This window comes from Fringilla coelebs (genome assembly GCF_963513975.1).
Source record: "Fringilla coelebs genome assembly, chromosome: 1".
NCBI lineage: Eukaryota > Metazoa > Chordata > Aves > Passeriformes > Fringillidae > Fringilla > Fringilla coelebs.
The window spans coordinates 139589772-139602879 of NC_140028.1; the positions used below are offsets into that span (position 1 = coordinate 139589772).

Here is a 13108-nt window from a genome sequence, read left to right on the forward strand (position 1 = left end):
TGTTTTACAGAATATTCTCTCTGCCAACTAAAAGCACTCCAGTTTAGACAGTGCCCTATAAAACTGTCTGCTTTCTAGTCCATGGTCAAATCTGCTATTCCTCCACTAATGCCTGCAGTACACAAGAAATGAGACTTTATTTTGCCTTTTACTTTTCAAAGTATTTAATTGTATTTTTTTTTAATTGTCTATGAGACAGAAAAAAAATAAGAATGCAACATCTTGGAGGAAAAAAAAAGAGGAAACGGGACAATCATACATAAACCAGCTGTTTGACAGATCCAATTTCATATACAAAAGGAAAGGGTGTCCTCTTACATAGCAACTTACTGTAAACTTCCTTATTCCACATTCTGCTTTGTAACCTTCCAAATGAAATGCTCATATATCTTTTCCTAATTACTGAGTGGCTCTTTTTGTAAACAGTAATTACAAAGAAGGCATTTATGTGCCCATTTGTGTTCATAAAGAACACTAAAAAAAGTTCAATTTCCTGACACCCAATATAGACCTTTGTGAGAACTGTATTTATGTAAGCTGTGTTTTCCCAAAGGATATGCCATCTGGGATATGACCTAATGTTGAGTACTGTACAACTAATAATGGATTACATAAATGATAAGAATATTTATTGAACTTGGGTGGCCATGAAGACAAATGTGAACAGGTTGAAGAATCTGAAATGGGGAAATCTCCTTTCACAAGCAATTTTAACAGTGTGATTATAGAGCTATGTATATTTTAATACCTTCACTATCTTCTATGGCTACTTCATAGCAAATCTACTATTCTAAAAATACACAGTTAGGTGTCCCTGTAAATGGTGTGTTAAGAATTTATTCCTAGAATTCACCAGTCAGAAAGTTTACCCATAATATGGTAAAAACCAGCAAACTTTCTTTAAAAAGGATTCTGTTTAAAATTTATGAGTCACATCAAGACGCTGTTTTCTAAATACAAAAATGTCAGCATTTTCTTCCGGCCTTTACAGCCCTGGTGGTAATCATCAGAAGCGTTATCTGCTCAGAATGTGTCCTACCTCTATTTTGACACCAGAATTTAAAGTAGAAAAAAGGAGAGGAAAAGACACATCTACCTAAAGCATATTTATATGACTGAGGATGAAAGGGATTCTTTTATCATTTTTAAAATTTGAAGTTTATCAAAATCTCCCTTTCCAACTATTTCCTTAACAAATATCCTTTGAGGTGGATTCATCCCTCTGTATCCCAGCAGTCCTCCTGCCGCGACTGCCACCACGCATCCTCCTCCCAGCTCGGCAGTGCCCACACCCTGTCCATCTCCTGAAGGCTTTGTGACCTGCCCAGCACAGCCCCTGCCCACCACACATGTCTCTGCACTCCCTGTGTCCCCAGCTGGCCAGCCCTCGGGGACAAGGGCTAAGCCTTGCCCTGCCTGCCACGCAGGTGATGCGTGACCGCGCAGGTGCCTCTCCATGGCACACACGCCGAGGGGACACTGAGCACACAGCCATCACACCGAGCCTGTGTGCCGCTCCCTATCCCTTTCCTTTGTTCCTCCCTTGTGCTGACACTGTTTAACAACTCCCTGTGCCTCCCCTTACCTCACCCTAAGGTAATTATTTATACAGTGACACCAATCCGCTTGGGCGACTTGCAAAGGCAAAGCCCATGGGGTCAAGGGATATATGATGTTTTGTCCAGAGTGGCTAATTTTAGTCTATAAAGCAAATTTTTCATCAGCACATTTTTTTAAATCATTTTAAATGACTTTTTTTTTTTTTTCTTTCTGAAACATTAGTTTTATGAACTGTCAAGTCAAATGCTACCTGCAACTGATGCCAAAAACTTCTCTGGATTTCATTAAACCAGTTTTGCAAAGGCATAAAGTCTACTTTCTAAACACCTTCTTGAAGGACATTATCAGTGAGTCTATTTACTTAATAATATCTGCTCCATTGCATTTGATAAATTTTTCCATTTCTAGTTCACTTCAGACACTGAGATCAACACTTCATCTGGGGAAGGCAGGGGAGGAATAAAGCAAGAAACTGCATCAAAACCAGTTTAATTTTGATTCAGTTTAATAAAAGTTTAATTAAAAAGCATTGTGCAAAAATAAATCAATAAATAATTTAAATAAATGTGATTTGATTCATAACATGCACATGGAAAAATAACCACCTAGAGCTATAGAATGCCTGGTACTCCATAAATGAGCCATGCTCAATTGCTACTGAATATACTTCTAACCTCTAGGATGAACTGTAAACACTGCAAGGATTGGGTACTTCAAGTGAACTATAGAAAGAAAAATAATTAAAAAACTATTACAGTAACTAGAGCTGGAGAGTTCTGTGCTCTTCTTTTCAGCCAATACTATTAAATCCAACTGTGACAGTAAAAGAGTTTGTTTTTATCTTTTCTAAAGCAAATATGTATTGAAGTTTTCTGGCTTTTAGAGTTCATTAAAGCATAGTTCACCACACATTTGAAGCTTTTTTTTTTTCTTAGAACCAGACAATTTTTAAGCCAAACTACAGTAAGTGGTTTGTTTAACAGCTACATCCATCTTCAGTAATGGGAGATATCCAGTGTTTATATACAAAACCTGGTTAAAAGCACACAAGAAAAATAAAAGTACAGCAAAAGGTGTTTTCCTTTTTTCCAGCCACTGAATTTTTTTTCCAGCACATTTGCTGTGCACAAAATATGTAACTGCCTAGTCCAGACAGCATGGTCACGCTCTTTCACCCAAGTTGTCCAACTTGTCTCTTTTTTTGGAATTTAATCCAGGTGTTACACATAAAGGAAAACTAAACTCAGTTCATACCACCCCTCTATTGATACCACCTAAACTACTATGCACTTTTAAAACCTGAGGATCATATTTTACTAAAACACACAGGGTTTACACCATTCTAATCACATCCCATTTGACTACACATGTTAATAAGAAAATGAAAAATAATTTACAATAATTTTGAGTTTGGTCTTTAACTTGTTTTTATGTGAATAATGTTCAGAGGTGAAGGCAGTTCCTAAGCACCAATTATTACCACAACCATTAACACAATTCATACATTCACACTCTGATGGCTTTAATCCTCCAAAACCTTCATACATTTCGAGTTTGTTTATCCATTCTTTTTTTGCAAAGCTGCAAGTCTGTGGCCATATTCTGCAATGTTTTAAAAGCTAGAAGAAGCTATCTGTTCAAATAAAAATGATAATTTTATCAGCTTTTAAGTATTCCTACTCATGTTATACAGTCCAGCTAAACAGAGATGCAGTTGTGAATTAGTAAATGTAAATTCTCTATTGAATGCACTACTCCTCAAATCATGATAAAACAAATATTTTCAGGTTAAAAAGGTGAATTGTTCCTAATTAGAGCTAAGTAATGTTATGGTGTCCTCTGGATCTAGCCTAATTAAAATAGCATTCCGTAGGTCAAAAGCTAACTTTTATTAATAAATCATAAAGGTTCATAATTGCAGTTGGTGCATTATTTTAATTACTAATAAAAAATATGCCTTGAAAGCTATTTCTCATTATCATTTTGTGAAACATTACAATGAATGGTATGTGGAAAAGATTCTATTTACATATTCTTTTGTTCTGTTACGATGCTCATGTTTCAGCTCCAAAAGCAAATCAACTTGCACAAATAATCTTCAACTCAATGCACAACATGTATCTGATGACCACTTAAGGCAAAGGCAGCAGTTTTCTAATTAAAATAATTATTTTCAAGCATTGTGTTAGCACTGAAATAGCCAAACACTCGACTCTTCCTAATCATCTCTCTGTGCACTGCAGTTTGAAGCTAGGAGGAGATTTTCCAAGATTTTTTTTTTTTGAAAGGACAAAAAACCCCAAACAGCTCTGAATATTTATGAGTTTAAAGTGGAGAAACAGGTGTCTGCCTACAATCACATGCATGACCTGGCTGAGTATACCACCCTAGATACTTATCCTATAGAAAAATTTTCTTTTTCTGTACGACTTGATTCTTCACAATAGAAAGCAGCCATGCAAGTATTGGAATATTCATGTTTTCATGCAATTTGACTGGCAGTTCTGTAATTGTGGTAAGCTGCTTTGACCAAGGTTTCTATAGCAACAGCCTTACTGTCAATTCTTACCTGTTTTCTGGTCATCCATTGTACTGAGCTTAGTCTCGTCAGCTACTGTTAAAAGGTAAATGCATAACGGTTAGCCCAGTTAGTGCCCATGCCCCACATGCACTCAACATTCCTCCTGGTTTGCATATTTTCTTTTCAAGTTAGGGGACCTTAGAAATGTCCTAGTTCATGCAAATAAACTGCAAGAGTGAGCAAACATTCTGGGTAGAAGTGGCAGCAAACTAGTAACCTTCATGCAGTGTCAGTCGTTCACATCACGGGCAGGTACAATATGTTATTGACACGTTAGCACGCGCCCCAGTCAAGACAAGTCAACACCTCCAACCTGACTGTAGCCTGAGGAAGTTTGTGAATTAGGGATTGTAGGCAAGACACAACTATTGTAAAGGAGGGAATTGCACTTTATTTTATTATTCTGAGTAGGGAATTCTGTGTGTTTAAGCCATCAAAATTCACTGTTTGAGGTTACTAGAGTCTGCACTTCAGAATCTAAATTCAACGGCAGAAAAATTGATGGGCTTGTTAGCAATTACTTATTCTCAGTTGGTTTATCAGTTTAAATGATCACTGTGATTGCCTGTCTTAGCCACTGCTACTTTATAGGGCTTCTGATGTAAATATTAAAACTTGGGTCTCAAAGAGATGTCAGATTAGTCCCATTTTCTAAATCTGAATTCATCCACAAATGAATTGAGAGGCTATGAAAGACCTTTAAGCTAACTGCATTACAATCATGGACTGAGAATAAACCTGGCTCCCCAGAAGCACAGTGCAGTACAGTTTCACACAATCATTCCGTATGGATCGGTAAATGCATTTTTCACCTCCATTTTAATAAATACTGTTGACTGTGTTTAGGCATAACCATAAATCCAGAGGGCTATGATATTTGAATGTATGGACATTTACAAACAACAAACAACACCCAGGCCACTTGGCCATTCAAGATAGTACTTTACTACCCACAAGCAGACATTATGTGCAGATACACATAATGTGCACAAACACAATCTGTTTGGAATTATAAAATCTATATACTTACAACATGAAAATCAGGTTCAAATTTAAAAAAAAAATTGAGAAAACATCACTCACTACCTAGATCCATGCTTTTGGATTTTCGTGTTTTAACAAACTCCAACTGACTGGCATCTGAAAATTGCTTTGTACGCTTTTCTGACATGCTCTGGCGTCCAAAACCCTCTCGCTGGAAGGCAAGTACTGGATCAACATCTGGACTAAGAGTGCTGTAGGAAGGGAAAAAAATCATGCGAACATTTATCAAGATCACGCAACCTTTCACTCTTCAGAGAAAATCATTTATTTAGCACGTGACTTCTAGCAACGATTAATCACAGTTTTAAACACACCACTGCAAGTATTCAGTTACATACACAATGGATTTGTTTTACTGCATTAAGCAATTCTAGTTAAAAAGTACCAAGGATTTCACTTACAGTTTTAACAAAAAATATACACATCTGGTGCACTATACATACTCTATCAGAACATAAAGTCCAACACAGGAATGATTTGCAGGAGAATAACACAGCTCTTTTTTCTTCCTGAGAAACAAATTCACTCTATTGATAGAAATTTATCTGGTCTGTCTTAATCAGAAAATATTTTCAGTAAAGCATAAATAGAAACTGTCTTGCCTGAAGCCCGCAGACCTTGAAACTTCTTAATTTAAAAACTTTGCATTATAATTTCTCTCCATATGTGAAATTTCTTGTAGATTTTTCATAGCTTCTCCTGCTTTTAGCCTGGCTATGACAAACAACCATATATTTTCATTGCTTCCCCACAGAGCAAGGACTTGCCACAGTGGATCCACCCCCTAATCAGAAATGGGGGGGACTGTATTTGGTTTTTGTTTCTTCTGCAGATTTCTCAACTGACCTCAGCTCAGGCAGTCAGGTTTTCAGTGAGCTGCCTCAAAAACATGATGAAGATAGATTTATTAATGGTGCTCAAACACTGGCAGAATAACAAGCACGAGAAGGCAAAATTCAGTGTGCAAACTAAAAACATTTAAACATTTTTTCAAAAGGCAAGATTGCGTACTGCTAATAAACAATATGAAAGGAAATTCACAAAAAGATCTTCTGGCTCCTAGAAAAGGGCATAGTATATAGATCTCTACTTCTGCTGGCACAAAAAGAAATCAAAAGCATAAGATACTGAAAAAAACAGTATTTTGGACCATTGTTATCTATCCTATAGGTAAATGATCCCTCAAAATCCCCTCTTTGAATATTGCTGTACTTCAAGATAAAAAAAGTTCAGTATTTCGTCACTGAGATCTCTAAATAGATTCCCACGTGCCGCACTCAAGATATTGCGTTTAGTACCACCTTACTGTTTGGTACCATGTTTCTAAAGAATTCTTTTTACTGTAAGGGCCAAGTATAATGCACATCTCTTTCCTAGTGAGAAACAGGCAAATAGTGAATTTCTGCAAAAAACAACTTAAAGTTTTAAATTCTGTAACATGCACGTGTTTATTATGCCATGGACTCTGATTTAGAGAACTATATTTGATCAAGGCAAAACAGAGAAAAAGAGGTAAGGCAAAGTGTCCAAAGGCATAAAGTACTATAAAGGATGAAAATCACTACCCTAATTACCAGACAGCCAAAAAGAAATTCAGTCTAGTAATGGCAGATTTACAAATAATAAGATATGTGCTTGTGACAGGCATATAACACTTCAGTGTGAGCAGGATCAGAGCTTATGTGAATAAAGCCAATGTCAAGTGCCTTTTGACTTTAATGTTTCTGGCTCAGGCTCATTATGCTTTACATTTAATTACTGCAACTATTTCAGAGATGTCTGCACAATTTAGCAATGTTCTCAAGCATATGCTTAAAAGCTCTGATGAATCAGAGACCATACTCAAAAATAACTATTTAGTCCTAACACTGACTCCCACAAAACAGGGAAAAAATTATCTTCTCATGATAGAAAGATAAAACAGACAAGGCCAATATACACTTCTTGCATTTATAGCAGTGCAACATGTAGCTGAGTAAGAACCACCTAAATCTGAAAAAGTCCTCCAAAGTGACTCCAACTGAACTTACAGGGTTTCAACACCTTTCATAATCAGATCATAATTGACTTTACCAAGGCCACACAGAAGTTTCTGGCTCCCTGCTAGTCAGCCCTGTCTCTGAAGGCCAGAAAAATGTGGTTTTACTAAGTGAGAATTTTTTTCCAGCAACATCTGTTAGCACAGGCTCAGGTTTGTTAAAATGACTGGTTTCATCTTGCTGAACAAAATGTATCTTGTGACACTTTCTTCAGAAAAGGTGAACTTATAAAATTATTTGTTTTGGCTCTATGCTTCTTTTCTCATACCAGCTTGCTTTGATCCTCCTATATAAAACTTCTAGTAGAGTAAAATATCATTTCCATGTAAACACATCAGACACTTATATATTGAACTTGAAGTCCTAGGAGCAGACTAAAGCTCCAGCTCAAATATAACTTGAAAAGGACACCACAGGTCCCAGAGAGAGCAGTAAGGTCAGGACATGGCATCAGCAACTGGGAATTTGGGAGGTTGGAATCCAGCATTTCCACTGACATCACTTTTAAAGACTTTCTGCTTCCCTGATCTGCCCTTGTCAGACCTCCCTTCCCCCCATACTTATTAAGGAAATATTATTACATGTTTGCACAGTATCCTGCACCCTAAAGGTGCAGTATCCTGCACCCTACTTAGCGCCTTTATTTGAGCCTTACATAGAGTTGTGAATTTTCATGCCCCGTTTTATTATTAATGACCCATGAGTGTTTTAGTAATTAAGGAAGGAGTGGATCACAGGAGTTTGAGTGCATGTACATTGTCTAAAAGTATTCAAAAGTCCCCAAGAATAGAAACAACTGCAAAAGTCTATGAGCACAGAGAGGGGAATTAATGCCCCTAAAAATGTCTCATTTTAATATTGTTCAACTACATCAGTAAAAGACAGAGGTGAATTTAGTGCAAGTCATTAAGCAATGCCAAATGCAATTTACTATATTCTGGAATACTTAACAAATAAGATTTCTGGAATGACAGCTGATCCTTAAAAGAATGTAACCGTCTTCTGACCCTCAATGTTATTAAAATTCCATTTATTAATCCTGTCTTATTGGCCCTTTGTTTTCATAACATTTTCATCAAGGATTAGGGAGATATTGTGAAGCTGAAAAAGCTTACATTTTCTTCTGTGATTCAGAACAGCTGCCATTCTTGTTTGGATAACCCTTCATCCATATTCTTAGTTTTACCCTTTGTGCCTTCCAGCAAAATCATACAATGCACCTTCGTTTTACAAGTCTTCCTTCATCCATTAGCAACAGGAAATTATAGCAGCAATCTAATTCTATTGCCATTTACGTTTTTTTTTACAAATAGAATTCATTAGATCCTAAAGCATGACACTGATCTAACTCTTTGAAGTGCCATTGTATCTGAAGAACTTTACAGTTTCTCAAACACACACTTAAAACTTTTTTGAGTGTGATCAATTCTACATTACCTAATCCCTGTTTTCTTTACTGTTATTTCATTTACAAAGTGTATGAATAGCAAGACACACTGCAGAAGTCAATGTAAAAGTATCTGCAGTTTTCAAATGGGTTTTAGGATTTTGCTCACATTCAGCTAAAAATACTCCCTTGGAAATAAGTTATTATTATGTGCAGGCTTGAGGACTATTCTATTTAAATGTCTCAGATTCTCAGCTTTTATAAAAGACAAATGGACTTTTCAGGGACCCAGATTATAGGTATGACTTGTCCATAAGAAGAACTGCAACATCAAAAAAAAAGTAAATGAGAATGAAAAAATTACATTTTCATACAATCATTAAAACAGAGCTTAAAATACAGAACTCAATTCCTGGATATAAGATGAAATAAACTAGTTTAAAGCAGAGAAGAAGCTGACAGGTGCACATCAGCCAGCAGGTGCTATTGCTGTTCTATTAAGATATTGCTGACACATTCATAACAGGCTCAAGAGACAAGAAAAATACGAAAATTCTTGTACTTCACACCATTTGTGGTAATTATCCAGCTTCAAGAAGCAGCAGCATACAGAGGTGGGCTTTTATTTTGCTATTACTATAGATAATTACAGGACTTGTAAATTAAATCTTAGATCTGTATTAATTGTACTAACTAAGCAATAAACAGTATTTCTTTGCCAGGAACTTAAGCAAGTCAATAATGGAGCTCAATGCATTTCTCATTAAAGCTCTTATGTTAAAATGTGTTAAAGTAATCAGAGAGTCAACCTAAGACTCAAAAAAGTTATTTTTACTATGAATTAAATATATAAAGTTACTTTCCATACCTTTAAATGTGGAACTGTTACTTTCTGTATATTTGAATTTAGAGCTATTACAGTACATTGTCTTTGCAAATCATCTAGCAACATGAATAGCAGTTCTTCACAAATAATGAAGAAATTTTAACCAGCTCTTTTTGCATGAACATTAACACAGATGCAAACAAAGAGCTTTGACCTCTAAGTATGTTTGAAAGATTAGTACCTTATTAGGAAAAGCAAGGAAGTATACAAAAGTATTGGGATGCTCCTAGATATACACTGTAATATAAAAATAAAACCTTTGTTTTATAAACTTTGAAATATTTACAGTGAGGTTTATAAATTACAATTTCCAATCAGTCTTTCATCTTTCATAAACTCAAGTGTTTAAATTTTGCTATTTTTTTTACAAAAGCTAGGTCAGGTAGCAATTAAACTAAAGTTAGATCATCATCAAAATAACACAGCTATGTACTGTCTAAGTAACATTTCCACAAATATGCTTTAACACAGCACAAAACTGCAACCAGAGGTGTTTGTACAGACTTCCTCCCTGAAACAGGGACAATTACCAATTTGAAAATAGTAAAATCCAAATGTGACAAAAAAAAATAATTAAAATTAGCAGTAGCCAAAATGCAACGAAAGGAAAAGCTGCAACTACAGCTCTCTCTTTCTGCCTTCCACTAAACCATGCTCTTACCAGTCTGTTGACTCATTAATTGCAGCTTTAGCCCATCCACCAGTATCAACAGTGCCAAACCCAACATCATCATGGGAACTGGATGATGACTGGTCAGAGAGATGAGGAGGAAGGACTGACAGCCTGTCATCTTCAATAATGACAGTGTCATCCTGAGGCATGTTCACTGTTGGAGACAGCTGATATTTACCTGGACAAAAGGGAGAAAAAAAACCCAAAACTAAATAACAGCAGCATGCAGAGAGTGCCTTGAAAAATATTTCACCACGGATGATAAAACGTTATGTCAAACTGCAGTGTGACTGATAAGAGTGACACAATGCAGATAATAAAATTAACTATGGCTCACTTTGTACCCATCTTCCTGTGCGGAGGTCTGAAAACTGATGCACACCACTTGTTTCTGTGGCCTTCTGTGGTCTTCAACCTCAACAGAAGGGCTGAGGTTTGAAAGAGACCTCTCTTCTGGTCCAACCCTTTCCACTCAAGCAGAGACACCTACAGCCATGTAGTCAGGACCCCAAACAAATTGCTTCTGAGTATGGCTTCTGCACCACCTCCCCGAGCACCCTGTGCCAGTGCACGGTCCCCCTCACACTGAAAAAGTGTTTCCTGATGCTCAGAGGAACCTCTCATGTACCTGTCTGTGCCATAGTCTCAAGTCCTGGCTGAGGAGCTGCCCAAAAGCACCGCTCCCAGAACACAGCATCTCCTTTGGAATCACCTTGTCTGGTAGAAACAAAGAATGTGTTCCCCAAGGACTAACAGAGGCCAGCACTTTTCCTGATCAGTCTGGCCTCATGAACTGAGAAATTATTCAAGTGGTGCTGGGAAGTGGACACATGCCGAATTTGGAGAAAAAAATTAACAAATTCTATTATCAACGAATTCAAGCAAGCTTTAACACTTTTGTTAAAACACTTAAACAAGAACCATCACATACATGATAGGGACTACAACAAGACTCAACATGAGTCTGTTCAGTGGCAGACTTCATCAGGTAAATTTGTGAGAGTACAAGTTAAAAGATGGTATGATCTTCCTAAAACAATTTTTAAAACTGTCACATCTCATAAGAAGAAACACACTAGCTTAATCAACCATTAATCTGACAACAAATTGAAAATTATTCTAAAACTATGATGCACCAGTGTAATGTATCACAAAATTTCTATTTCCATATTTTAAACTGCTTCTACGGACACATCAATTATTTCCACACTTTGCTTTCACTGTAGATATGAAAAAAAATGTGAATAATTCAGTGGAAATAAAGTTTTCCTCTTTTCTGTAAAGGTTTCAGTTACTATCACTACCTTTGCACGCAATTATTAATAAACAAACAAACAAAACCCTATGTTTAAAGAGGTAGTTAAAATCCTCACTACACTAGATAATACATATAGCAATCTTTCCAAACAGGGGAAAACTGTCTTCAAAGGGATCATTAAAGAAGGCTGAAAAAATGGCTGGAAGAAAAAGGTACTGCATGGTGAACATCTCATCACTGTCAAACTGAAATGAATGTATGCAGTTTGCATAACAGCTGATTCTGCCCAGCAATAGCTCCTTTGATGGACAGGTTAATGTTTAGCCTGGTAATGTACTTCTTTCCAAACATAATGCCTACAAGACTGTTAACTCTGTAGTTAATAATGTCTCCAAAGAATTGATTGTGAAAAGGTATAACCTTATGGCACTCGGCAGATTGAACTTCCCATCTGAGAGGATCCAGTAATTCAGTAACACTTTTAACTTTTCACTACCCTTCTTTATATCTGACAAGGGTGAAGACTGACATTTTAATAGTTGCTTTAGAATTAAGGAGAAAACCCATCTGACATGCCTATGCTTTTCATTGCAGATGAAGCTAAAAACAGGTGAAAGGCTTCACCTCCAGCAGATGGCTGGACAAACCTCAGCGCTGGACTCAATACATGCTTTGTAGAGAACTCAGCTGAAGTGGATAGAAAATACCCCTGGAGAATTAATTCCACAAGTGTTGTGAGAAACCTTACAAGGAAACATCAAAGAAACTTCAAACCCAGTAATCTTCAGTATATTTGACTGATCTACAAATCTAAGGCATTGCTCAACCTGTCTACAAACCTCTTCAAGAAAATAATTTTCCCTCAGGCTGGAAAAGTGCTATTTAGACTCTGACTACACTTCAAGTCCAGTTTTGCATATATTAATTCAGTTTCAGTGAGGTAATCTGTAATAACAGAAAGTATTTTGGACACTGTACTAAGCAAGGTAAAACATTCTCCCTTTCAAATGTTTCTCATCTCAGAACAATGATGCTCAAATTTCCTGGACAAGTTACCAATCTAAAGAAGTACAGCCTGAGAACTACACCAAACTATTGGGTAAGAAGGGTTCCCATCTGTCTGTGCAGAAAAAGAAGCCTCAGAGTTCCAGCAACAAATGGCTGGTCTCCTGATCTATGAGGATTTTCATCCTACAAGGAAAAATATGCCAAGCAGCATATTTCAAAAAAATATTATGCACCTTCAAACCTATTATATACCAGAAAATTTGTACTAACTAAATTTGTACCTGAATTAAACCACCAACATAGAGCCCTCTAAAAAAAGCCTGATCACACACAGTACATAGTATGAAAAACAGGTTTATGCATGAAGAACTAAACTGCTCCAGGTCCTTTCAAATCTTGAAATTCCCTGAAGTTCAGTTAGTATGTTTGCTGGGATAACTTGGCGTCCATACTGACACTGCATTGTCATGGAACTGTTTCTGGCTTGATCCTTTGTGCTTTTGCTATTGCTTTCTCTTTAAAGGATGGTCTACAAAATCTGTTGAACACTCTCACCGTATGTTCAAAACCCAGCATTACCTTATGAATGACTCATGAGCATGTTGATATGTGGATTCAGACCAATAGTACAACCAATGCCCGGAGAATGACTAACAACAAAGATTTCTCTCC

At 36.6% G+C, this 13108-nt stretch overlaps 1 protein-coding gene across 11 annotated transcripts in view; it reads right to left on the reverse strand.

The window, feature by feature from the left end:
• PARD3 (par-3 family cell polarity regulator) overlaps positions 1–13108 on the reverse strand; it is a 443962-nt gene that overhangs the window by 147374 nt on the left and 283480 nt on the right. For 7 of the 11 annotated variants that reach the window (XM_084221269.1, XM_084221268.1, XM_084221264.1 and 4 more), the window contains 3 exons: positions 10159–10348; positions 5225–5376; positions 4130–4174 (listed from right to left, as the gene is read on the reverse strand). In XM_084221269.1, the coding sequence (XP_084077395.1) occupies positions 4130–4174; positions 5225–5376; positions 10159–10348 (387 nt within the window). The remainder of the gene's footprint in view (positions 1–4129; positions 4175–5224; positions 5377–10158; positions 10349–13108) is intronic. The other 4 variants (XM_084221270.1, XM_084221265.1, XM_084221263.1 and 1 more) reach the window with 3 other exon arrangements.